The following is a 26,247-nucleotide window of genomic DNA, read 5'->3' as shown; positions in this document are numbered from 1 at the left end:
ATTGATCCAAGGCACAAATTTCACATCGGAAAAAAATCTCACAGCACACCACTTAGCAAAACGATTCACAAAAAGTGGCTCTACAGGGTCATTAAGTACCTTCTGTCATCTAGTGGAAGAAAATTGTATTGTTTTGCCTGTTACTATACGTAACGGCATAAATAAATTAACAAAACAGTTTTTGTTAAAATTAGGAAATATATTTTTTATCAAAATAATTGACATTGGCACTATAACACCTTATGATATCTCACGGCACATTAATGTGGTTGAGAATCACTGGTTTAGACGATTGCAATGCCCTGCTGTCTGGTCTTACCAAAAAGAACTTCTCAATTCATTAAATCCTTCTGAACTCACCTGCTTGTATGCTGATGAAGACCAGAGGGTGCGAGCACATAACACTGCATTGGCTCCCTGTGCGTCTCAGGATCCGTTTTAAGGTTCCTTTGCTAGTCTGTCTTGAAGACCTGAGGCCATAATATCTACAGTGTCTGCCATGCTTTTGTATTATCAATCTTCACGGGTCCTGAGGTCCTCTAGGCCGGCCTTTTAATTGTTCCTAGAGCTAGAACCAAAACTTCATATCTGGAACAACCTGCCAGAGGGCATCAGGAAAACAGAGACTGTTGATGCCTTTAAAGACAGGCGAAAGACTCACTTTTTCGTTCAGCTTTTAACTGATTTATTTATTTATTAGGGGGCAGCACGGTGGCCGACTGGTTAGCACGTCCGCCTCACAGTTCAGAGGTCGTGTGTTCGATCCCGGCTCCGGCCTCCCTGTGTGGAGTTTGCATGTTCTCCCCGTGCATGCGTGGGTTTTCTCCGGGTACTCCGGTTTCCTCCCACATTCCAAAAACATGCTTAGGTCGATTGGACATTCTAAATTGCCCCTAGGTGTGATTGTGAGTGCGAGTGGTTGGTTGTCCTTGTGTGCCCTGCGATTGGCTGGCAACCAATTCGGGGTGTACCCCGCCTACTGCCCGAAGACAGCTGGGATAGGCTCCAGCACTCCCTATTTTTAAAATTTTATACATATATATATATATATATCCATCCATCCATTATCTGTACCGCTTCTCCTCACAAGGGTCGCGGGGCGTGCTGGAGCCTATCCCAGCTGTCTTTGGGCAGTAGGCGGGGGACACCCTGAACCGGTTGCCAGCCAATCGCAGGGCACACAGAGACAAACATCCGCACTCACAATCACACCTAGGGGCAATTTAGAGAGTCCAATCAACTTACCATGCATGTTTTTGGAATGTGGGAGGAAACCGTAGTACCCGGAGGAAACCCACGCAGGCACGGGGAGAACATACAAACTCCACACAGGGAGGCCGGAGCCGGGATCGAACCCACGACCTCTGAACTGTGAGGCGGACGTGCTAACCAGTCGACCACCGTGCCGCCATATATATATATATATATATATATATATATATATTTATATATACAGTTACATTTGTAAAGTAAAACCGCCTTTATTTTGGTAAAATGTTAAGTGAAATCCTGAAATGGATTATTTTTTTAAATTATAATTATTATAAGTCAAAAAGGTTGCTGTCATTAGTTTATTTTTTGATAAAAACAACCTTTGTTCTTAAACATCACTGTTAAATACACATCTTCAATTAACAAAACTGGGTCTAATTTTTATGTTACGCATGATGTTTAGATAGCTAGCCTAGTTGAGTTATTAAGCTAAGTCAAGATACTCAAAATAGGGAAACCATACAAATAAAATCAAACAAATCTTATATGTACTATTTTCAAGGTTAGACGCTTGTCTAAACTGTTTCTGTATGTTAACAGCGCTGTGTAGCACAGGTAATCGCAGGTCTCAACTGTGAGAGGCGTTAACGTTCAATCACTCCAAATCAGTTCCACAAAACATATTGGCAATATGGAAAAATCAAAACAAAACATGATCTGTCTGACAAAGGAGAGAGGGGTTGGCTAATTTTGCTATGGCGCCATTGGGCAATTACACACCCCGCTAATTGGATTGACAGGTAGAAAAAAAGCCACTGGAGAACAATTTACCAGCTTGTTAACAGCTTTTGACATAACTGGGACGAATACAATGAAGACTGGATGACATATGCCAACGTTGAGGCTATTTTGTTCGCTGTGAACTGAGGCCATTTACACGCTTCAGAATGGCACAACGAAACGTGTGAAAAAAATGCGTGAACTAACTCTGGATAAATATACAGATTGAAACCATGTAGCCGGAAATTACCGTTGCATCATTAGCCAAACAATCAGCCCTTTCAGTTAACTGGGGTTCATTCTTTAGACAGGATTTGACAACTTCTCCTATAATTTGTCAGATTTCAGCAGTTCGTAGGTATGGTAATTCATAATTGCAGAACACTTATAGACAAACAGACATTCACTCTCACGTTCACACTTATGGTCAATTCTAGTCTTCAATGAACCTAACATTCATGTTTTTGGAATGCGGGATGAAGGCTGAGTACGCAGCGAACTCCTATTCCACCATGCTGCCCGAAATGTCATACTGTATGTACAATGGGTACGGAAAGTTCAGACCCCTTGAAATGTTTCATTTTCTGTGTCATTGCAGTCATTTGCCAAAATTAAAAAAGTTCAATTTATTTCTCATTAATCCACACTCAGTACCCCATCATGACAGAAAAAAACTGAAATGTATACATTTTTACAAATTTATGAAAAAGGAAAAACTGAAGGCGGCACGGTGGTCGACTGGTTAGCACGTCCGCCTCACAGTTCAGAGGTCGTGGGTTCGATCCCGGCTCCGGCCTCCCTGTGTGGAGTTTGCATGTTCTCCCCGTGCCTGCGTGGGTTTTCTCCGGGCACTCTGGTTTCCTCCCACATTCCAAAAACATGCATGGTAAGTTGATTGGATACTCTAAATTGCCCCTAGGTGTGATTGTGAGTGCGGATGTTTGTCTCTGTGTGCCCTGCGATTGGCTGGCAACCAGTTCAGGGTGTCCCCCGCCTACTGCCCAAAGACAGCTGGGATAGGCTCCGGCACGCCCCGCGACCCTTGTGAGGAGAAGCGGTACAGATAATGGATGGATGGATGGATGGAAAAACTGAAATATCATATGGTCATAAGTAGGGTTGGGCATTGAGATCTGGGAATTGAGTGGAACAGGGACCATCATTCTGGTTCTGCCGGAACCGTTTTCAGATTTTAGAATGTCGGTGCTAAATTTCGATTCCTAGTTAGCTGCAGACAAGTCGAACTAATAAAAAGAATAAAAACCTGTGCGCATGGCACGCAGCACCTCCTCCTGCCAAAGCTGCGTCGCAATAGCACGGAAGCTCGCCCCTCTGCTCTCGCCCCTCTCCTCGCTTCATGCCGGCCGGCAAGCCTGGGCTGGGTTTCTGCCGGGCCCATCCCACGGATCTCAGCAGTGACAGCAGTTGCCCGGGGTCGGTGATCCTGCTGGCTCATTCAGCTGACGCCTAGCCATAGAACTGATGCCATGCGGCTCGTGACCAAAAATCTGAATGTGCTAAGTACGTCTAATGCCAACATTGAGCCAACAACTTATACACACAAATGCACGTATCCAGCTAATATTTAGCTCATAGCATACACAGCTGCAGCATACACATACAGTACATACTGTATAAATACAAATACAGTGTATGATTACATAGACTGCTTGGTTTAGATTGACTTTTCTTGCTTGCCCTTAAAATGCAGCATTGTTTGTTATATATATTTTTTTTCTATAGAAAGACAAGGTTAGCCAATCAATTGGTGTTGAGTAGTATGCTTTCAGTAACAGCTGCATTATTGTATTGTCTTTAACCTCTCAAAAATAAAGCTGTTGTGAAAAATAATACTAAATAATAATTCAAAAATGTATTAAAATAAATATACTGGTTAAAACAACCCTTTGAGTAATTCATAGTAAAGTTCACAAACAATAAAAAAAGGTTAAGAAATTAAAGAACATATAAGTTCATGTGATAGGCGGAATGCCCAGCTCTGGTAACTTGTATCGCCTATATTATATTTTTTCTTCTTTCTACTTGCATGTCGCAGGCATCGGGCCGAAACCTCCTTTGGCCAAATTTAGTAATTATTTTACACAAAATCTAGCCTATAGGTCAGTACACACGTTTGTGCTAGTTTTACAAGTTATTAGGCAATCTACATTGATGAATAGGCCATCATAATCAGCTCGAATTCTTGCACTATTCAAACATCTCTCATTGACTAACTGTGTGCGAAGACACGCGGAAATAAAACCAAGACCATTTGGCAGCATAGCTGAAACAGTCAGAGCGCTGCCATTCCAGTAATCAAAGTAACTAACATTTTGGATGCGCATGTGTGTTTATGCCAATATCCAACCATCCATATATGAATATTGTATAAATATGTCTTTTATGCGAGTCTTGAACTAAGATTTTAACATTGAAAATGTAGATTTCTAACAATACTAAGCATTATAGCTTAACTTCAACATGTTCAGAACAAACACAGATGTATGAACTGAGTATCTTTCTGGGATGGGACCGGCTGTGCTGATTCATAAAACCCCCAATGTCCGTGTTTCCCAAACGTTTCGTTTCTCGCCTTTGTTCAAAATTGGCACCAGTGAATGGTGACTTTGGCTATCAATCAGATTTCTCTTTTCAAACACCCTATCAGACCCGGAACACAACAACGCATCGACCACCAATATGGTGGTAAGTTGCGTCACGGAAAAACTATCTGCACGTTACATCGCAGCACGATAACAGGATAATAATCATACACAATCAATACAGTGCCATAAGTAGAACAACCTTCTATCTCCTTTATGAGAGGTGATAGCAGGTCATGACAGCCGTAACCATGCAACACATCAGGCTTCTTTTGCCATCAACGGCGCTAATGAAATGAGATGTGACAATGTGGCCAAGAAGCTGTGACTGCTCGCGCCGATTTCTCAGCGTGTCGCTCATCGGGCCACAAAGAGCCTTGCCAGCTACGGATATTCAACTCGGAGACATGAATCCGACGCATACGCTTCTTTCCGTCACAGTCTCACTTCGTGGAGAAAGACCGAAAAGTGCATTAGTGGATTATGCTTTTTGTGTGTGTGTTTGCGAGCTCCCCTCTGATAAAATAACTTTAGAGAACAAAATGTGACTCGAATGAACATTTGTGTATCATCTGTTCTTTTCATTTTCAATTGGCAATTAAAAAGTGAAACTGTAACTGCAACTTTTTTTTTTTTTTTTTGCTTTGCGCAGTTTTGCTAATCAATGACTTCATTTTAGGGGCATATTTCTAATTTTGAGGAGCAATTTCTTGCAGGTTAATCCCAATGATTTGAAGCAAGGGTTTAATTAAACGGAAAAAAGAAGACAATATAAAAATCATTCATGTCATTCATGTCAGCGCAGTACACATAAAAGCTACGACCCGGAAGTGGAAGTCTTTTATTCTCCTCCTAAAATAACATAGCGTTATTTGGCAATAATTACTTTTTTGATCCAGGACACACCCCATCCTAAATACTGCTCTACCAATGGCAAGCACAGACTTTTTTACCACGATGAAAACACAAAGCACACAAGCTCCTTCAAGACAGCATGGAATTTATTCTACCTCATGGAGCCAGAACTTCATCACCAAGCCCGAAATTATAATTGTCTATTGTTGTGCAGCTCTGTGTATGTGAAATAGATCACAAAATACAAATGGAGCATCACCAAACACCCTCCCTGCATCGACAACTTCACAGCACACAATTAAGTACAGTATGTGCTGCTTATCAAAAGCTAGCCTAACACTGTTAGCAAATGCTAATCTCTGTCTGTCACAAAGGTCAATGCAGCTGTACTTACTTTTTGGCTTTGATCTAGGTGGAATTCGGAAATTCAATGTGATGCCCTAACTCTACTTGGAGAGTGTGAGTGTTCCAGGTGGCAGAGCAGGCTTCCTTAATGTGAATTTAATTTATAAAGCTTTCATGCTCGTCCTGACGCTCTGATGCTCTGTTTCCTGACTCAAAGTAGCCAAAGCGCACCCCAGCATTCCCAGCATGTGAACAGCACATTCCAACAACACTCTTGAGTTTCTGAACGGAACACATTTGCCAACACACCAGGTAGTGTTTCAGACATTGTCTGCAGTGGCATGTCCTGCATTTGACATGGAATTGGATTCTTAACGGACCTACTGGGTCCTTAACTACTGGTCCACGGCCATTTGTTACCAGTCTGGACAGTGAGACAGACAGAAAAAAAAACAACAACCAAGTTGAAATAATCCAGCCAGCTACAGTAAGTATAGTGTTGGCTGACCTCTCCTCACAATGTCAATTTCCCCTTGAAAAGTTCACCTTGAAAATGAACTTAATGTCAGCCAGTTGTCCTCTCCTGCATAGTCACCTGTGTTCGAATCACATTGGTTTGAACAGCTCCAATCAACCAATCAGAGGAAGTAAAAATGCAGATTTCACTCTCGACCTGACCGAAGGTGTGAGAGTGGGGTTCCTCCAGTATGTATTTTTCATGAAAAATGGTGGTTGTGTCCCTCACTGTTTTAAAGATTGGAAAAATAAAAACCGTGAATATGCAGCAGCCCTCAGTAGTAGAAGAAACATGGATATAATTTCCCCCACCCAAAAATGTTTTGAAAAATATATTTTTTATCAATTCAGGGACCACCCAGAGTGTTATTTGAAGGAATATCACTCCCAGAAATAGATGCTAATTTTCTATTAGGCTGTCAGTGGTATTTCATATTGACTGTTAGCATTAGGGCTAGCGATGTTTCTAAAATGAATTCGGTCTTGTATATAATTTTAAAATATGTGTATTTTTTTTCTGTTGTGTGTTTAGTTTTACAGTAAACTAAACTCCAACTGGGGTGTCATTAAACAGTTTAAAGTACGCTCAGGGTGGGTAAAATAACATTCGTCACACGCTTGCTGAACAAGCAACACGGTGGATTCAGGGTGCTTTCACAACGTAGGGACACACCGTGCCATTCAGATTATAATTTTTATATAATGTGAGAAGCCGAAATGAAATTACATTTTGATTAATTGCTCAGTCCTAATAGTCAGCATTAAATTATCTTAACAAAGGCTGCAAGTGTAAGGAGAGAAACCCCACACAAGCATGGGAGAACAGGAAAACTCAACGCATTACAGCCTGAGTTGAAAATCAAACACCGAGTAGCAGCACAGAGAGGCCGATATACAGTGAGCCCTACTACTATACATCACGTTGAAATGATGCCTCATGCTCATTGTTTAGTTTGCCCTCTGTGCTCGATTAGAAGTACCATATCATATTATCTTTTTAATTATTGTTCTAAGTAGCTATCAGTCCGAAGCCCAATTGCTCCATACGTTGACATGGGAGTACAACAGGGCTTTTCAAAGTAAAGGTAAAGGTGTGCATTTCAACAAAGACAGGTTTTATCCAGATAGATTACATATAATACAATAGAAACAATAATCCAGTTCTACTATACTATACTGTAAAAGCACCTCTCTATATAGCATAGTAGGTATACAGTATAGTTTTAGCTGCATGTGTTATAAATTAGGGACACTACGCAGGTTCTGAACCTAAGCTGCATGTGAGTCTCGTTAAATATGCGTTTGATGTGTGTGAAAAATGAATGACAGGTCATCGTTTGCTATCTGCAATCCGGTCATCACCCACGCTGACTTGTGTAGCTCTTCTCTGAGACCTTTTTGGCTGACGCCAACTCGTGTCTGTCCGTCTGGCATTTTAAGCAAGGAGCTCAAAGGTAGAGAGGCTGCCAGCCAGAAAGTGAACGCCGGGGCACTAATGAGAGCACCCAAGCTTATCACTTATTCCGCGCTAATGCTGAGGCAAATTATCTCTGTGGAAAATTAGCTCCATAAAAAGGCTAAAGGTCGAGCCTTCTGCCTGCGTCCCCGGCACACTTTAAAAAATGAAAGGAAGGACATGGAAAATTTGCTATTTCACTGCTTGATTGATTGATTAAGTTTGTCCTGAGGGGGGCACCAGAGAAAAAAAGGGAAGGGGCTTATTATGGTCGGTCCCGAGTGCATAAAAGTGCTGTAAATTGATGAAAAATGTATTATACTACACACACAAAAAGAAGAATCATATATAGGTGACACATTCAGGGCATATTTGACAAGGGGGTGTATTAGTTTATGACAAGGTACATTATTAGGACAAAAGTATTGAGACAAGTGACCTAATCAATAAATTAATTGTAGGTTGGACCAGGGTTATTAATTCCTAGTTGTTCACCTCGACACAGTGTCTTCTTTGAAAGAAAGGTTTGGCCAAGACTGTTTTCTGTTCCCAATGCACAAAGCAAGGTGCATAACGGCATGCTTCAATGAATTGGTGTGGAAAAGTAAGCTCATCAAAAACTTTTGGGACACGTCCCCGCCCCGAACCCCACCGCCCCACCCCCCGCCCAAAAATGAAAAAAAACAGACAAAACTATTTCCACAGAATGTCTTTCATCACAAACAAATATTTCTACACCTTTCATATTGGTTCTGTGACCCAACAATACTATTGTCCATTTGTGTTGGTCACATACTTAATTTTGCATGTTGACACAACTTGAATTCAAAGTCATAATCAGTCAGACAAAATTTTGTGTCAATGTCCTGAGGGAAATCTTTTAGATACATTTGTCCATCTATCCATCCATTATCCATACCACTTATCCTCACAAGGGTCGCGGGCGTGCCGGAGCCTATCCCAGCTGTCATCGGGCAGTAGGTGGAGTATGGATACATTTGTTTTCAATAATAACTTTTCGATGCTATACACTATCATGCTATATCAGGAAGAGCATTTCCAATCAAACATGCTTATAATTTGAATTTAAAAAACTTGAATTGTACAGAGGCGTTATATAATAAGACTCAAGCAGCAACCTTGTTCTTATGTAAGCGGCACAAAGGGAAGAGCAATATATTATATATCGCAAAACATTTAAAAGCAGCAATTGCAATTGGGGTAAAAAAAAACAAAAAAACAACAACATAAAAGCAATTAAAGAGAATAAGCATGATGTTAGGCAGGTAGGCTGAATGTTTCCCTCCTCCTCCGTGTCTTCTTATTATTGGAGTAATTATTAAGCCTGTCTTTTCCACTCTTCTCCCCGATGGGAAATGTGAAAAACCTAATGAACCACTCTGTTAGAATAACTGCAATGCAGGCACCAAACTATTGCGCTTAACAACAATGAGTCATTAGCATTTTACTGCAACACAAGCAAATCCCAGACGAGTCCATCCTGGCATATGATGTCTGTTTTTGTTTGTTTGTTTGCTAGTCTTTTAAACAATGTTCAATTTTGGTAACTTTTGAAATTTAACATTATCCATGTTTTTACTAAACTGTCTGAATATGTAAAATAGTAATAATAATTCTCCTATGAAGAAATGTTGAATGTACAGCACCTATCATTTTTGGCAATTTCCTGTCACCACTTGGTGGCGCTATGACACGTCTCCTTGGTGCGGCAACTTCTTCATAAAAATCCCTCACAGTCCAGATCAGAGGCTGTGGACGTGAGTTATTAAAGTGTAACATTTCATGACGAATCATCAAACTTTACCAAGTTCCACCCACACCATATGGTAAAAACTCACAACCTTTGCCCTTGTGTCTAGCAGAAATGGGGACCCCGGTCATTGTGACTTGGACTCCAGTCGACTCACTTGACAAAGAATAAAAGACCTGAGACTTGACTTGGCTAGGAGTTAAAGACTCAAGCTTTGACTTGAGACATGATGAGTTGACAGACTTGGTTGTTCATTTTATGTGTTCGGTTTAAAGATGAAGGGCTCTATTTTCGTGACCAGGGCAAGTCTGGTGCGATTTGTGCAGCGGCAAGCTAGACATTTTCGCAGACGCAGGCAGTATAGTGCCGTTGAAAATGTGGGTTTTGCGCTGTTGTGGGCGTGAATTTAGCCCAGCTAAGAAACTGATTTGCTGGAGTCCACGCAGGAGATTGAAGCACACAAATGGCACTTTTCCATTAGCCCAGTTCTATACCGAGACGGCCTTGCTTGGCCCCTGATGGACGTTTTTCCATTAGAGTTTTTCGGGGCCGTGCAGTTACAATGGAACCGCTTTTCTGAACATGAACGAGACAGAGTTACCCGCCACCCGTTGCCAAAGTCATTACATACAAATATAGTATATACAATAAGCCTAATAGTGTTTTACAACAATGCTGAACCATATTTGCATTTCATATGTACTAATATGTTTAGACTTGGGGTGAAGATTTTCAATTGTATTTGCTGGGTTCCATTCACTTGAAGGAGAGATGCCTAACCACCAGAGTACTCAAAACCCTTGAAATGTTTCACTGTCTGTGTCATTGTAGCCAATTGCCAAAATGAAAAAAGTTCATTTTACTTCTCACGAATATACACTCAGTACCCCATCTTGACAGAGAAAAATCAGAAATGTAGAAATGTTTGCAAATTTATGAAAAAAGAAAAACTGAAATATCATATAGTCATAAGTATTCAGACCCTGTGCTCTGTATTGAGTAGAAGCACCCTTTTGAGCTAGTACAGCCATGAATCTTTTGGGACATCCTTAGAGCGTAAAAATCTCTGCCAATCTATGCTGACGTACACTTAAACGACACGGAAGTGGAAGTCTTTCGTTTCCTCCAAAAATAACCTTGCATAATTTGCAATAATTATTTTACTGCAAAATAAAGAAATAAAAACTGAAAACTTAATGCGTTATAACGCAAACATTTGGTAATAAAATGCAATTGTATTGCGTTGAAAAACAATCTTAAATATACTTGTCATATCCCTTGGTGGGCTGCGGTCCAGTGACTGACGTGGTGGGGTTGGCAGCTGAATGCTTGGTTAAACAGTTGTAAACAATCTTAAATATTGTTGTGGCGGGCGCCGTCGTCTGGTGACTGGCGGTATTTGTGTTGGCGGCTAAATGCAATCGTGGTTAAACAATTGTAAACAATTCAATCCACTCACGATACTCCCAGCCGGTAAGTGGGTGTGCACAGGAAATTAGCGAGCTAATGAGCTTTAAATAATGTTTATGAGTGCACTGACTTTTTTTGTGGGGTGGGGACAGTGGTGCGTACCGAGGTAATGTAAGGACGGAAGCGCTTTAAAAGAACGAGGACGGACATGGTCGAAGGACGATTATTTTCATGAATACGGACGGAAGGGTACCCAGGTTGCGGATGGATGGATTCTTCCAAAATTTTGAGTGTCTTAAACCAGACAATTAGGTAATTGAGTTATAAGGAACAAAGCTATTTCTATTGTTTCCTGACACCTACATGCATGCAGGATATTTGTTGTGGAAAAGTGGGAAAAAAACCCTAAAAAAAACCCTGAAGTGGGCCAAAGATTTTTCCACAGGGTTGGGGTGCATAAACAGACATAACCCCGCAGTGACTTCATTATTTCTATTTGTGCGTGTGTCACTGTGGGACAGCTTCCATCCTCATTAAGAGCTCCCTCTCTCTTGGGATGAGCTCTCATGTGTCCCGTTTTCCAGTTTTTATTTATTTGGACAAATTCATCCGGGAGCGAACCCCGTCTGCTGGCTGTGATTGACGCCAGGCTGTGTTCCAACACGTCACTGGCCACTTAAAAGAGCCTGAGGGAGCTTGAGAGCTGGGATTTCACGACCTTGCCGAGAGTCAAATCACTACGCTCATGCATTTCCCTGGAGGACCTCTATACAGTAGCTAACACTAAACCACCATTAGAGGGAAAACTTCAAATAAGACCTTTTGAAATATACTGTAGCGTTCCGAATGCACTGCTGGAGGGAAATAAGCCACGGTGAAGCATCTGAGGTCAAAAAATCCATTTCATTCGTGTGGATTTGGAAGCACTATATTTCCCATTGGAAATAATAAAAAATAGAAATAATCAATTTCAAGGTCAAACTGTTGCCTTTATTAACTGTCGAAGCAAGTAAACAAGTATCATAAAAGAGCAAAAGGAAGTCAACCATTTTAAGAGTAATATGTAAAAGATATGTAAAACTGTCTTAATGACAAAAGTGTAATGCTATGCAGAGAGCATAGATGTGCCTCATGTTTAAATTGTCATACAGGTGTAAAAAGAATTTTACTGCAAATGGGAGTAGAAACAATAAACTGTCTGTCATAACTTTCGTGACGAATGCCTAAGACGTTTAGGCTGCATCACGTCAGAAATATGACGTGGCACGAATGAGAATTTTAATTAGTACAAAGTAAAATTCAGGGGCAGAGGTGAAATATAACAACATTAGTCATAATACAAGTTGTAACTGGGTTATCATCCACGCTAAGGGGGCATCGTCATGTGATTTCGCACTGTCTTTGTGTTTTTAATAGCAGGGCACTGAAGAGATACCCACACATATGATGACCACTCACAGGAACAGATGGTGGTATCACTGTGAAATGACAAATATAGTATAACGCATTCTAGTGAATCGTTACAGTTGGTTAAATGAGGACTGAATGTGTTCATGTTTGCTTGGAAAAGATGAGGTTGATCTCAACATGGCCATTCATCGAAAGAAAATAGCTGCAGCTTCTGGGAGGTTTTTTCACACGCATATGTGTCTGTTGAATTCATGCATCACCAAACTTTTTCTCCTCATTGAACTCTTCTTCAACTGCCTTTTATCGTTCTCATTGTTCCACACCTACACCAGAGATACAATAAACAGTTCAATATGGACCCAACACACTCGGGCTCCCCTCGGAACAAAAAAAGGTTATGAGGTTGTTTATTGCCTTGCTGTCGTCCGACATATGACTTTGGACCCTGAGGACGGATGCTAACTGCTGCAACAATGAATTTTCCACTCCAGCGTGTTCTTTTTTCTTCTGTGGTTTTCAACCTGGCTTGGGTCTTAGATTGTTTAGCCAGTGGCGAGAACTCATCTTTTCTCTTTACCAAAGGCTGGGGCCCAGATTATTTCGACCGCAGGCTTTCTAATGGTGAGACTACAGATGGTTTCATCAGTGGCAAGGAGCTACTTTGCTCTTCTGGTGATGTGGCCTTAGTGTCAGATTGGACCTCATAGGCTTTACTCAGTGTCACGATCTTAGCATGCTCCAAGAAGGGTTACGTTCCAAACTGTTTACTTGGTTCCAAAGCCCTAGCTCTCTTCTAGAGTTGTTTGGTTTTATTTTTTTCTTGAAATAACCCATCTTGGTTTTCCAAGCTGTGGGGTTTTCTCAGTGGTAAGGTTCTAGTTTGCTCCAGTGTCGACTAAGTTCTCGGTTGATTTCTTCATGAAGCAACCCTGCTTGGTTCTCTCCTGAGGTTAGACTCTACAGGGTGTCATAATACTGAGGTCTGAGGTTGTTCTTCCTTTGTTCAGTTCCTTTGTTCAGTGACAAAGGTCCAATTTGTCTTTCTAACACTAAGAAACCACCAAACTGGATGTCAAGGGGTGGTCCTCATCAAGGTTTCACTGTGCTGAGGTTCATCGAGGGCAGAGGTCACTAATGTGGTGTTTGCGGGCACCAGGTACAGGTTTCTAGATTAACACCTGCCAACCCTCAAAATACTGGTTAAAATGTTGACAGGTTGATAAAACCATACCCGCCAGTTTGGCTAGGGTTAGTGATACATGAGGCGATTGCGTCAGTCAGACATGAAGTGACTTCAATAAGTTCGACATGCGTGTCGTGCCGGTGCAACTGGCGCCACAGTGTGGCTTAACTCAGTGCAACACCAACACAAAGAAAAATGCATGACACGTCTAAACGGAGAGCCGTGTCTGACAAGCTTAGTGTTCCTTCACGCTCCGAGGCGAAGCCTCCAGCGTGCTGAACTTCAGTGTCATAGTCGGGTGAATTAAACAATAAAATACATCTGTTGCTAACATTGACGCATCCAACATCTAATGTCCGGTCAATTCAAATGCCAAAAAATAGCTAACAATAGCATACAGTATTTTCTATAGCAAGCGAGCGTGTGTCCACAACATGCACGTTGTAAATTATTATTATTATTATTATCACTGCCCAAAAGTGGGATACTAGGCTTTTTAATTTGGATCTAAGTTTATTTTTACTCACATCAGACAATGAGAGAGAGATGTGGCAATGCAACATCAGTTCCATTCGACGTGACCGATGGTGTCCGTCAGGGTGGATTTCTGTCTCATTTACTTTTTAATGTGTATATGAATGATTTTTTGTTGATTTGAAATGTACGTGGTACAGGATGTAGGATTGGTGATGTACCAATTTACCACCTACTGCACATATTCAAACAATGTAGTCATTTTGAGCCCTTAAAAGCGGAAGTCAACCCGAACATATTTTTTTTCAAAAATATGTTCTATGCAGGCCCACTAGTTGAAACGAGACATTCTGGTTATTATTGCGATTGTGGAATCATAGTTAAACTACCCGTTTTTAGCCATCTCAGCTTTAGAAGACAGCTGAGCTATGATTGGTCATTTACCTGAGCCCTGCGCAACAGTGATGTAATTTTCAGTCGACAGAACTGACCCCCTGAGATGGCTAACCAGGTGCATTTTGCTGCTTAACTCTTATCCCACAAATGCAATAATTATCAGAATGCCTTCTTTCAACTAGTGGGCCTGCAGAGAACATATTCTTGAAAAAAATATGGTTTGACTTCCTCTTCAAAGTGCTGGCCTACAGCAGCTTTTGAGATATGCACACAGTATAGTGCTAATTTTGACATGAATAAATGTAATACAAAATATAATGATAAAAACAGTAAGATCATGATCGTCGGAGAGGACAGACAATCAAGCTTTTCTGACTTCCATCTGTCTGGCGATGCACTTAGTGTGTGCAGTGGGAAAACATGTTTGGGCCGTATTATTGCTAATGACCTGTCTGATTACAAGGACATAGGTCGGAAACTGTATGCTCAAGCGAATATGTTGTCAGACAGGTGGTCACTCCTTAGAGTGTAATGTAGATCTTAGCATTCTGCCCACCTGTAGTGCCATTATAAGCAAGAAACATTAGAAAACTCCCAGTCGCTTATAATGAGAGCATGAGGCTGCTGCTGAGAGCCTCGAGTAGCTCTAGTGCAAGTCAGTTGTTCGTTAGTGTCGACATACCTACCTGATCCCCTGATCTTGCTAATCTGATGCTTAGATTCATGTGTCGGTCTTTCGGGTCAGAAAATGACTTCATCAAGGTTTTGGTTAATCCTGGGCACAGTTCTGTTTGATTGTACTCCAGACACTGTAATCACTAGCAAACATGTCTCTTGGCTGTTGATCACTTGGTATAATTTTTTGCTCTTATTTTTCTTTGTCCTTTTTATCTTTTTCCATTCTTTGTTGTTTCTTTTTGTACTCTGTGATATGGATCCCTCTGTGTCTGAAATAAAGAATAAAGGAAGAAGAATTATTATTATCCATCCATCTAGTCTCTGCGCCACTTATACGCAATAGAGTTGCTGGTGGCCTGGAGCCTATTTCAGCTGACTTTGGGCAACAGGTGGGGTACACCCTGAACTGGTCACCAGCCAATTGCAGGGCACAGACAAACGACCATTCACACTCACTTACATAACCTAGGGAGCTAATCAGTTGTCCACCATAATGGTATTATTATTATTATTATTATTATTATTATCATTATTATTATTATTATTATTATTATTATTATTATTCACTGTACCATTCTGAACAAAAATGAGAAATTCAGGTCCAGAAAGTAAAAACCCTGCCACAGTTTGGCTTTAGCCACAGTTGCTTCTACTCAACCGGCAGGTAAATGAGCACAGTTGATTAGACTCAATACAAACTGTGGCAGGGTTTTTACTTTCTGACCTGAATTTCCCATCTGTGATTCTGAACAACCTTACCAAAAGGTTTTACACTGCATATTGTATTTTGATATCACTTAGAGCTTTACTATACTGAACTGAACCAGACTTTACTGCTGGGGTTGATATGCTCTCACCTGCTTCCAAGCAGACATATTATACATTGGCTTATTCTCTGTCATAAATGTAATGGTGCCGGTGCTGCGGGAAAAAAGATAAGCGCTATGAAAGTGTTTATGTTTTGACAGAGGATGAAATGAGCAGCCAAGCTTTCGGAGCCTTTTGCCAAATTAAACTACACTGTAGCAGTACAAATCAACACATTAGGACTCCATTTTAAGAAAAGACTCATTCCTCCCTGGCAAAAGTGCCAATCTCGCCCTTAACGGCTGCACGCAGGCCCTCGATTATCTTGCAAGAAGCAGCCACTGTATTTAATGATGCCGCGGCTCTGCAGCATCCCGCAGGCGGCATGCGTCTGTGTTTGCTACCATACAGCGAACCGCGGCAACATTTCTGTCCATGTCTTGACTGTGAACTCGTCACAAATGCCACAAGTAAAGATCCATCCTTTGCGGCTCTTTGCTCTGCGGCATGATTCCTTTTTGATTGAATATGTCACCTGGCTAGAATCAGTTAGCAGCATCATTAGTCTTTGGAGAGACTCCATTGTCTCTCTCCCTTAGCCGCTCTCTGTTTGCCAGTCTACAGTACCTCCCTTTGGCTTTGTTGGAAGCTGAAAATGAAAAAGACAAATGATGCTTCACAAATGCGCTCCGACATGTTTTGTTACTGGATGTGAGAATGCCTTTTTTTTTTTTTTTTTTTTTCCAGTGGACACATATGAAAGGATATATCCACAGCAGATGATGATTCTTATCTTTCAGTTGTAAATTGGATAGTGGTGTGTATTTAAAAGGCAGGAGAAAAGACCTCTTCTTCTGTTTAGCCTTGGATTCTGTTGATATTCTTGCTCTATTTTACCTTTTCATCCTCTGTTGCCTCATTTCAGGCAGCATTAGGCTACATGATGTGCTTCAAGATACACATTTCTGATTTTGTACATTAGAGGTGTATATAACGTTAAATATGGTGTAAGCGTGCTACAGGTGTATAGACCATCAAAAAAATGATGTGTACATGGGAGATTAGAGTTGTATAGTTAAATATGACAAAAATGTGAAATATTAGCATACAGAACATTCAATATTTAAATACAGTACATTAGAGGTGTGTAAATTACTAACTATGATGTAAATATTATGCATTAGAGTTGTGAAGAACATTAAATATGAAGTAAATACAGTACATTAGCAGTGTATGGACATTAGATATGACGTCAATATGGTACATTGGAACTATATAGATGATTATCCATCCATTTACCAAGCTGCAGTAATTATGATTATAAATATGGTACATTGGAGATGTCTAGCATGTTAAAGATGCTGCAAATATGGTACATTAGAGGTGTGTAAATCATGAAATGTTATTTAAATATGGTACTGTACATTAGAGCCGCGATCCCCAACCACTGGGGCCAATTAACAGAAAGATAAGTTAAAAATGAAGGAGCGGTGCACATACGTCCAGATTGGGAAAATACGTCAACAACCCCCAATGGTGATGACTCTATGATCATGAATTTTTGTCAGCATCCCCACCCCTCCAGTCATTGACGAATGGTTGCCGTTCCACGAAAAATCTGTACTACCATGAACCAATCCCTGGTGGTAAAAAAGGTTGGGGACCACTTCATTAGAGCAGTAATGTCCATTAACCTTAGCGGTTTGTCAAGGTGATGAAAGCTGTGTTCTCTATCGGTTCTGCGGTAGAGAAGGTGGGAAGAACTGAATTTTCAAGACACAGGACCAACCGTTCAAAACAAGCTACTAAATTCCGGGTGGCCTAAAATGATGGGGTGTATTGGAGTTGGGATGTTTTGACCCATGCATTATGCAGTTATTAATAAATGAGAACTGTTTTGAATTGTGAATGACGTACATTACATGACATTTCTTCTTTAACTGGGAAAGCACTTACCAACAATAAGATTGAATTTGTCTTAGCCTTACATGTCTTGTTTCTAATTCCGACAGACATTTGTCGGGAATATCAATTCGGAGGGTGTCATCCAGAACAAGCTCTCCCACTCTGTAAGAGCTCGTTTCCTTCGATTCGTCCCTCTCGACTGGAATCCAAGTGGCTGGATGGGCCTCAGGGTGGAAGTTTACGGCTGCTCCTATAGTAAGTACCACATGCCGTTAATGTGCTTGCATACCTTGCCCTCTTCTGTAGTTAGGGTCAAAACACTGGCTCCATTTACATGGACACATTCATTCAGATTAAATGCCTGATCGGAATAACAATGCTTCATGTTCTTACCCCATTTTGAATACAGTATTCTGATCTGATCAAGAACATTCTGATCAAGATTTTACTCCGAACAAGAGAAGTAGTTTGTCAGTTTTGAATCCGATTGTCACGCTAGAAAACACTTGGGCGGGCGCAAGACTTAACTGGTACATTTGCAGCTCCATTAAGAAGTGTTAACGCGACGTAATAGCGTGAATACACGAAATACATTTAAAGTAAAAATGGATGGAGCGATATTTTGTTGACGCGGAAGTCGCTACAGCTTCTTTTAATACTACTTCTGGTATATTTGGTCAATCTGCGCATGTCAAAATAATTTGTTTTTTTTAAGATTAGATTTAATTTGCTCCAAAGTGTGATGCATGAACACACAAATCCTAATCGGATCAATATTTTTAGTGTCCATGAAAAGAGTGCATCCGATCATAATTTTAATCCGAGCTCTGATCGGATTAAAGAAATGTTGTCCATGTAAACGTAGCCACTGACAGCTGCTTTTGGAATGTTGATTCTCAAAGTTGCACATAATAGTCGATGAACTTACTGTGAAGATTGTGGCTAAAAAGCCTGATTCCAGTCAGGAGATATTCCATGCAGGTTTTTTTTTTTTTTTTTAAACACTGCCCTAATATATTTGAGATTTTATGGACATTACTCTTTTCCTTTCCTCTCCGTATAGGTGCACACTCAAGCTTGATGGCTTAACGTCCATAAAATCAAAAATATTGAGGCAATTATTTTGATATTTTCAGAGATTGATGTGGGCATAGGTAGATATGTGCATGTGAATTTTGGTGGCAATTAGTCATAGTTTTACAACATTAAGCCACGTTAAGCGTTTTCTCTATAGTGAACATCTATGGGGAGAAAATGGCTTGGTGCCCATAAAATCCAAAATACAGTGGTGATTCATCTGATATTTTGAGAGGTTGAATTAGGTATAGTCCGCTGATAGTGTAGTGGTACACACGCCTGAGTTGTGTGCGGGCAGCGTGGGATCGATTCCCGCTCAGTGACAGTGTCTGTGTGTGCCCTGCGGCTGGCTGGCGACCAGTTCGGGGTGTGGTCTGCCTTCGCCCATTGACGGCTGGGATAGGCTCCAGCAACTCCCCGCGACCCTATATAGGATAAGCGGTTTGGAAGATGACATGACATGAATTAGGTATAAGTGGAGATGTGCATGTGAATTTTGGTGGCAATTGGGCGTAGTTTTCTAACATTAAGCCACGTTAAGAATTTTTAAAAGCACATGAAGCGTTTTAGACTGTCCCCTAAAATCACATTCCACTACCAGCATGGCGCAGAGCCGTCTGCCAAACTCACAAACATGCTAAATGAGGCTTGCACAGCCACGGAAATCAAGATGCACCAGTTTTTACGCTCGAGCGCACCTGCGCTCTCTTCGAATATACAATAGAGCCCTAAGAAACATGTTTTCAGATCACAGACCACAGGCACACAATGCTCTATAAAATAATAGTCCCAGTTGGTTCAGCTGGCGTTTGAGTGAGACGCATTCAGAAAAAGCATCAACAATTGAAAGCACACCTTTGCATATAGAATTGTGCCCACACTTGCTGCCTACAACTCTTGTAAAGCAAAGCCATGTTTTTAATTTACTTTATAATGCCCGCTGAGGCATACCTGTTTATAATGCTTAATGTTGAATGTGTGTGCATGTGTGTGTGTGTGTGTGTGTGAGAGAGAGAGAGCGTGCGTGTGCTCACATTTTCTGCTGTCAGGCTAGCCTCTCTTTGAAAGATGAAGTCAAGCCAGCCTCCACTTAGATTGTCAATATCTCTTTACCACAGTCATTTTCTAGCAATGCAAGTGCATGTTGTGGTACAAGAGATGGATTAGTGTATTAGTTGTTGACAGAAAACGAATATTATCAGCATTTATCGAGTGGCGGAATGTGCCTAATGCCCCCCGGTGAGATGTTCTCTGATGAAATCCACTGCTAAACTTGCATTGTTCATATGCTAATGTTTGACGTTTAATTTTGGATTTTAAAACTCTCATCTTATCTTTGCTCGAGGTCACACGATAGCAAGGAAGTGAAAACATGCAAGCTTTCTCCTAAAAATCATGACGAGAGTTCCTTCACTCTGCATTGCGTCGAGCAGCACATGCTATTGACATAGCTGACACGCTTTAAATGGAAGGCGTCTGGTGTGTGACAGGAGATTGATAATCTCCAAAAGAGAGAGCAATGTGCGTGTTAACTTGACGCCCCTGTACTAGGGAACTGATTATTTTCTAGATGCAATAAATGTGAAAACTTAATATTACATATTTTTTTAAATTTAAAACAAAACAGCTGAACAGCTCAAAATATAATATCGGGCCAAAAATGGAGATGTATGCATACCGTGTGTGCATACTATGCACTCACTGCTATTCATTAGGTATACTATCAAATGAGTTCCAGCACACAAGCTGGAACAACAATTGTGCCTTTATGAAGATAAAAATTCTTAGTTTTAGCCTTCAGTTACCATCGGGTTTATTATTGTGGTTGCAGTTTGCAGTGGTGTCATATTAAACTGCATCAGTTTTGGAGCTGCTTCCAATATTTTGATTCCTTTATTAAAGAACAGCGCATGGTGTGATGCAGCAAAGCTGCAAACTACAAGCAATGATGTTAAATTAGTGCATAAAAATGAGCATTAGATTCCCAGTGATGGCATTTTTGGCTGTTATGAATGTAGGTGTACTTAATGAAGTATCCCCTGAGTTCACATGATAACAGTTTTCCGCAGTTGTTAAAAAAAAACCTGCAAAGGGATTCACTTGAAAATGGAGCAATTAAAAGCAGTGAGCGTGGCGGACAATGTCACAATGAGCAGTTTTATGGCGTCCGGCTGCCTCACACACACTTCAGCATCAGTGTTAGACAAACATAAACGCTGTCTCGCCATTGCCGCCGCCGTCGTATTCTTCAGATGATCAGCTTCAGCCTTCAAAGGAAAATAAGACCGTCTGGTTTAGCAGAGCTCATCTGCAGTCACATTGTCATGCGTGGCCCGCATTGCCACGTTCGAGCGTGGCGTCTCTCACAAGAAGGATTATGTAAAGGTGACGGCCAAAATGCTGCCTCGACGCCAATCGATTGTACACTCTATGAACGATGAGGCGCACAAATGATGAGGGAGGATAAGGTGTTCTTCTCAGCCGCCACGACGTGAGGAAAGACATTTGGAAATTGAAATGTCATTTTCATTGCGAGCGTAACACTTTCCTTTTCTCGTTGAGATCACACTTATTGTTATTATGATTGAACACCCCGCCGTCGGCTCAACTGCAGAGGCCATTCTCAAACAAAGACTAACAGCACAACACAACACGGGTTGGCATCAGATCGTTTGGATGGGCGATAGCATGTAACATGTTATTGTCTATAAAGGGGACCAAAAAATCTTTCTAATTGCTGGTATATAAATAGTTGGGTCTCAAAGGTGCCTGAAAACACATCAAGTGTGATATTAAACATTAAGTACATCTATTGTTATTGACCTGTTTCTAAAATGTTTCAATCAATGAGCTATAATTGCTTCCACAAGCAAAAACAGAATCCATGTTATCTTGTCGGCGCTCTTGTGTGCTTTGCAGCTTGGAGTCTAGATTAGAGTCTAGTCTTGTTTAGATTCGGGGCTCAAAAGGCAGCGATGCTTAGCGCCGCCCTCTTAGTAACGAAATTTGTACTCGCCTTTGGCCCAGCAGTCTGTGAAATGTGGTGTGGAAAGCATAGTAAAATGAATAATCCTTGGGGTCTTTTAATGAAATCATGCCAAAGACATGTGTAAACTTTGCGATTCCAATGCCCCGCCACAGGATGTTCTATATATTCGCTATAGATAGAACAACTTCAAGACATGCCCGGCCATGTTACATATGGTTAGAAAACGGAGTTTCGGATGATACCCAACATTATAAGATACAATCATATCTGCTGGCTCGGCGAGCATTTAAGTCAAACAGTCGCTAACAAAAAAAAAAAATACGGAACTCACCATTTCAGCCTAAATCCATCAAAAATGATCCCAACACATCGACAACGGTCCTGTAAAAGTATTACAGTAATATAGTTAGTCCACAACAAGCCTTACATCCATAAAGCCATGTTATTAGCTGCTGTAATCGTTACATATCTCCATCAGATATATGAAATATGAAGCATATTTTGGACATATTTCAAGTAGGCCTACAACTTCAAATTTACTTTGGGTGCAGCTTTTTAGGCGTTCAGGTAAAAATGCCATGTGGAATTTTAAAGCGTTAAAAAGACATTGTTCATATACAAATGTATGTCTTCATGTAAAATAGAGGCTTGCCTTTTCTTTCAAATTGTCCTCTTCATTATAGCTTGTGAATGTAATTACTCCAACACTTTGAAACCATGATAGCAACAAAATATTTTGGAAATAGTAACATTACCAATGAATACATTCACTTCTTAAAAAACAGCATCTAACTATATATTTTTTTTATAGATATACTGTAGATATAGATCGATACATTATATTAGTTACCATTTTTCTGCTTGCTATTGGGAAGGCTGGTATTGCCAATGCATATACTCAGAGATGGGCACTTTACCCTAGTTTGCCGGTCCATCCTCCGTCCGCAACATATTCATAAACATGATCATCCGTGCATTACGTCAGTCCATCCCCCCCGCCACCAAAAATAAAGAAAAAACGTCTGTGCACTCATAAACATTATTTAAAGCTCATTGGCTGGTTAATTTCCATCCACTTAGTGGCTCGGAGTATCGTGAGTGGATTGTATCGTTTACAACTGTTTAACCACGATTGCATTTAGCTGCCAACACAACTACCGTCAGTCACCAGACGACGGCGCCCGCCACAACAATATTTAAGATTGCGTTACAAAGCAACAATATGCATTTTATTGGAAAACTTTTGCATTGTAACGCAATAATTTTTCAGTTTTTATTGCGTTATTTTGCAATAAAATAATTATTACGAAATAATGCAGTTATTTTAGGTAGCTATAAGTGTACGGCGGCGCTGGCAGAGATTTTTACGCTCTAGGGTCCCAGACACGGATATACTTTGTATGCAAAGGGATAAGGTATGTACTATATATTAACACTTAGTGAACAAAATAAATTTGCTTTCCATCTTTTTTCCTACGCCCCATACACACTTTATCCCGGATTACACACACAAGACAGGTTGGGCGTGTTTCTGCAGGGAACGCACATTGGGGAGTTGTGGCAGGCAGTTAATAAAGGTGGCTCCGTGGTATCTCAGAAGAGAACAGTGGTCTTGCTTTTTAAAAGAACCCAACACAACACGTCAGTGACGGGGTTACAGGACGATTACAGTGATGGACGAAAACCCACTTCTGTGCTTCTTAAGTCCACCCTTTTTAAAAAACTTCTGCATATGCTTACTATAAAAAAAATGTTGAGAAAAAGTGGCGTTTCCATTTCAAATCGTCATCATCATCACAGCAGCTAGTAAATATAATCACTCAAACTCGTTGAAAATTGTTGCACTTCTTTACAAAATATTTTGAAAAAAGAAACACTACAAAAAAACCCCAATGTATTTTGGTGACCAATCCCAGGTGTTGTCCACCCACAATCATCTGGGCAAGACTCCAGCTTCCCTGCAACCCTGACCAGGATGAATTGTAGAAAATTGACATTTGTATTGCAATATTAATATTTCGTCATTGGATGTACTACACAAGTGCATCTGTGCAGTCATGTTGGACTTTTGGCCCAGCGATCAATCCAGGATGCTGTCCGCCCACAGTCATCTGGGGCAGACTCCAGTTTCCCTGTAACAGTGAACAGGATAAACAGTAGAAAGCTGATGTCTGTATCAAGATATTGACGTTTGCTCGCAACCCAACTATACAAGCAGAGCACCTGTGCAGTCATGTGGTCCTGTTTTTCATTTGATTCATCGCAATTGTTGTAATTAGGGCTCCCCGGGTAGCAGGATTAACGTGATTCTAGCCAGTTACTTTGATTAGTTTGTTTCGGTTTGTTAAGAAACAGCTTGTTGGAAAAATATTATGTTTGTTGCTTTTTTTTTGCGTGTGTTTTTATTCTCGCTCCTCTGCGGAGAGTGCCGACTGTGGCGAGCCACAGGCGCAGTCGCTTGCATAGTATTACTTTGTATTTATGGAGCACACCGTAGCGCTCCAGGCAACACAAAGTGCTTCACAGATCACAAAACAAACAGGAGTGGTATAAAACAAACAAGGGGCCTGCAGAGTTAAAGCACACGGTTGAGGAACAAGTTGCCCCGCTGAAGTGGTTTTTTTTTTCACTTTCTGTGTCATGTTCGTTTCCGCGCCATTGTGCCCCTTCAGGAGATAAGCGGGCAGGTCCTGCGACTGCATGCCCCCCGCCTCAGGGGAGACATGAACATTAACACAGATAATGACCATTCTTTTACCCCACAGCCACTGCATATTGGAACCATTTTTCACATGCCGCACTGTAGTAGACCACGTGGGCATTCTGACACCAAAATAGCCTTTTTCTGGGAGACAATAGAAAAGTTTTGTTTTGTTCTGACACATTAAAAAAGTATTTTACACACACACACACACACACACACACACACACACACACACACACACACACCCACACACACACACACACACACACACAAAAGATACTTTTAGGACTTTACGCCATAAAAATGGGCCATCTTAATCCACATTAGTTCTCGTTGATTGCTTAGGTTTGTTAATGAGCTTTGAAAATAGCCAAATGTCCCGATAAATTTCAAAATGAGATCATAAATATCATTTTCACTGTAGGCTCACTCTACATCTCATTGTCATGTTTTTCTGAGCTGTCACACTGATGCAAGCATTGCTCTGTTTTCCCCATCTCAGAGTCCTACGTGGCAGACTTTGATGGCAGAAGCTCCTTGCTGTATCGATTTAACCAAAAGTCCATGTCCACCGTGAAAGATGTCATCTCGCTGCTGTTTAAGAGTCAACAGGCCAACGGGGTTTTGCTGCATGGCGAGGGCCAGAGAGGCGACTACATCACTCTGGAGCTCCACCGGGGGAAACTGGACCTCTACCTCAACTTAGGTGATGCAGATTTTGTGCTTGAATACTTTAAACTAAGATCTCATCTTAAACTGCATCTCTTAAAGCGGAAGTCAACCAAACATATTTTTTTCAAGAATATGTTCCCAGCAGGCCCACTAGTTGAAACACGGCATTCTGATTAATTTTGCGTTTGTCGAACATAAGTTAAGCAGTAAAATGCATTTGTTTTTAGCCATCTCTAGGGGGCGGCCATTTTGTCTTCTATAGACTGAAAATGACATCACAACTGCTCACAACGGCCAATCACGGCTCAGATTCAGAAAACAGGTCAGCCGTGATTTGGTTGTTGTGAGCAGTTGTGATGTCATTTTATGTCGACAGAAGACAAAATGGCCGCCCCCATAGATGGCTAAAAACAAATGCATTTTACTACATAATTTATATTCCACAAATGAAAAATTAATCCGAATGCCGTGTTTCAACTAGTGGGCCTGCTGGGAACATATTCTAGAAAGAAATATGTTTGGGTTGACTTCCGCTTTAAACACACTGACATCATAGCATGCTGTATATATGTAAATTTACATTCTGTGGCTCACATTTTATTAGCATCGAGACATTTTTGTGTTTGTTTTTATAAACACAAATAAGAAAATATTTGGGCTGAGAGTGCTTCACAAATGTATTCAACGGCCTTTTTCCAAATCCAAGGACAGCATCCAGAATCATGAAGTGCTTTGAGGCAGCTTATACGGCTTCTTTGCAAAGTCATAAATTAATAATGCATAACTTTCAATCACAACATTTCGTTTTAGGAGTGTAGGTCAATAACTGTAATTTTGACATTTTAATACAAAACAATCATGCGCTTTACTTTTTTTTTTTTTTTCACTTTTTGGCCATTGGGTGCTGGTTTAATTTGTTAAGCAATGTATATTTTTTGTGCTCTTTTATAAGGCTATACAAGGCAAAAGTGGCATATTAGTATTTTTGAGATGAGAAATTGCAG

The 26,247-nt window shown here is 40.8% G+C and overlaps 1 protein-coding gene across 1 annotated transcript in view; it reads left to right on the top strand.

Annotated features, from left to right (window-relative positions):
• Positions 1-26,247, top strand: part of LOC147136186 (contactin-associated protein-like 5) — a 123,358-nt gene that overhangs the window by 29,297 nt on the left and 67,814 nt on the right. Inside the window, exons 4-5 of the mRNA XM_086051859.1 lie at positions 17,909-18,056; positions 25,074-25,277. Of these exons, the coding sequence (XP_085907985.1) occupies positions 17,909-18,056; positions 25,074-25,277 (352 nt within the window). The remainder of the gene's footprint in view (positions 1-17,908; positions 18,057-25,073; positions 25,278-26,247) is intronic.

This window comes from Filicampus tigris, chromosome 14 (genome assembly GCF_054856515.1).
Source record: "Filicampus tigris isolate MCC_2025a chromosome 14, RoL_Ftig_1.0, whole genome shotgun sequence".
Classification (NCBI taxonomy): domain Eukaryota; kingdom Metazoa; phylum Chordata; class Actinopteri; order Syngnathiformes; family Syngnathidae; genus Filicampus; species Filicampus tigris.
The sequence above is the reverse complement of the archived record's forward strand: the minus strand, read 5'-3'. Positions and strand labels throughout refer to the sequence as shown.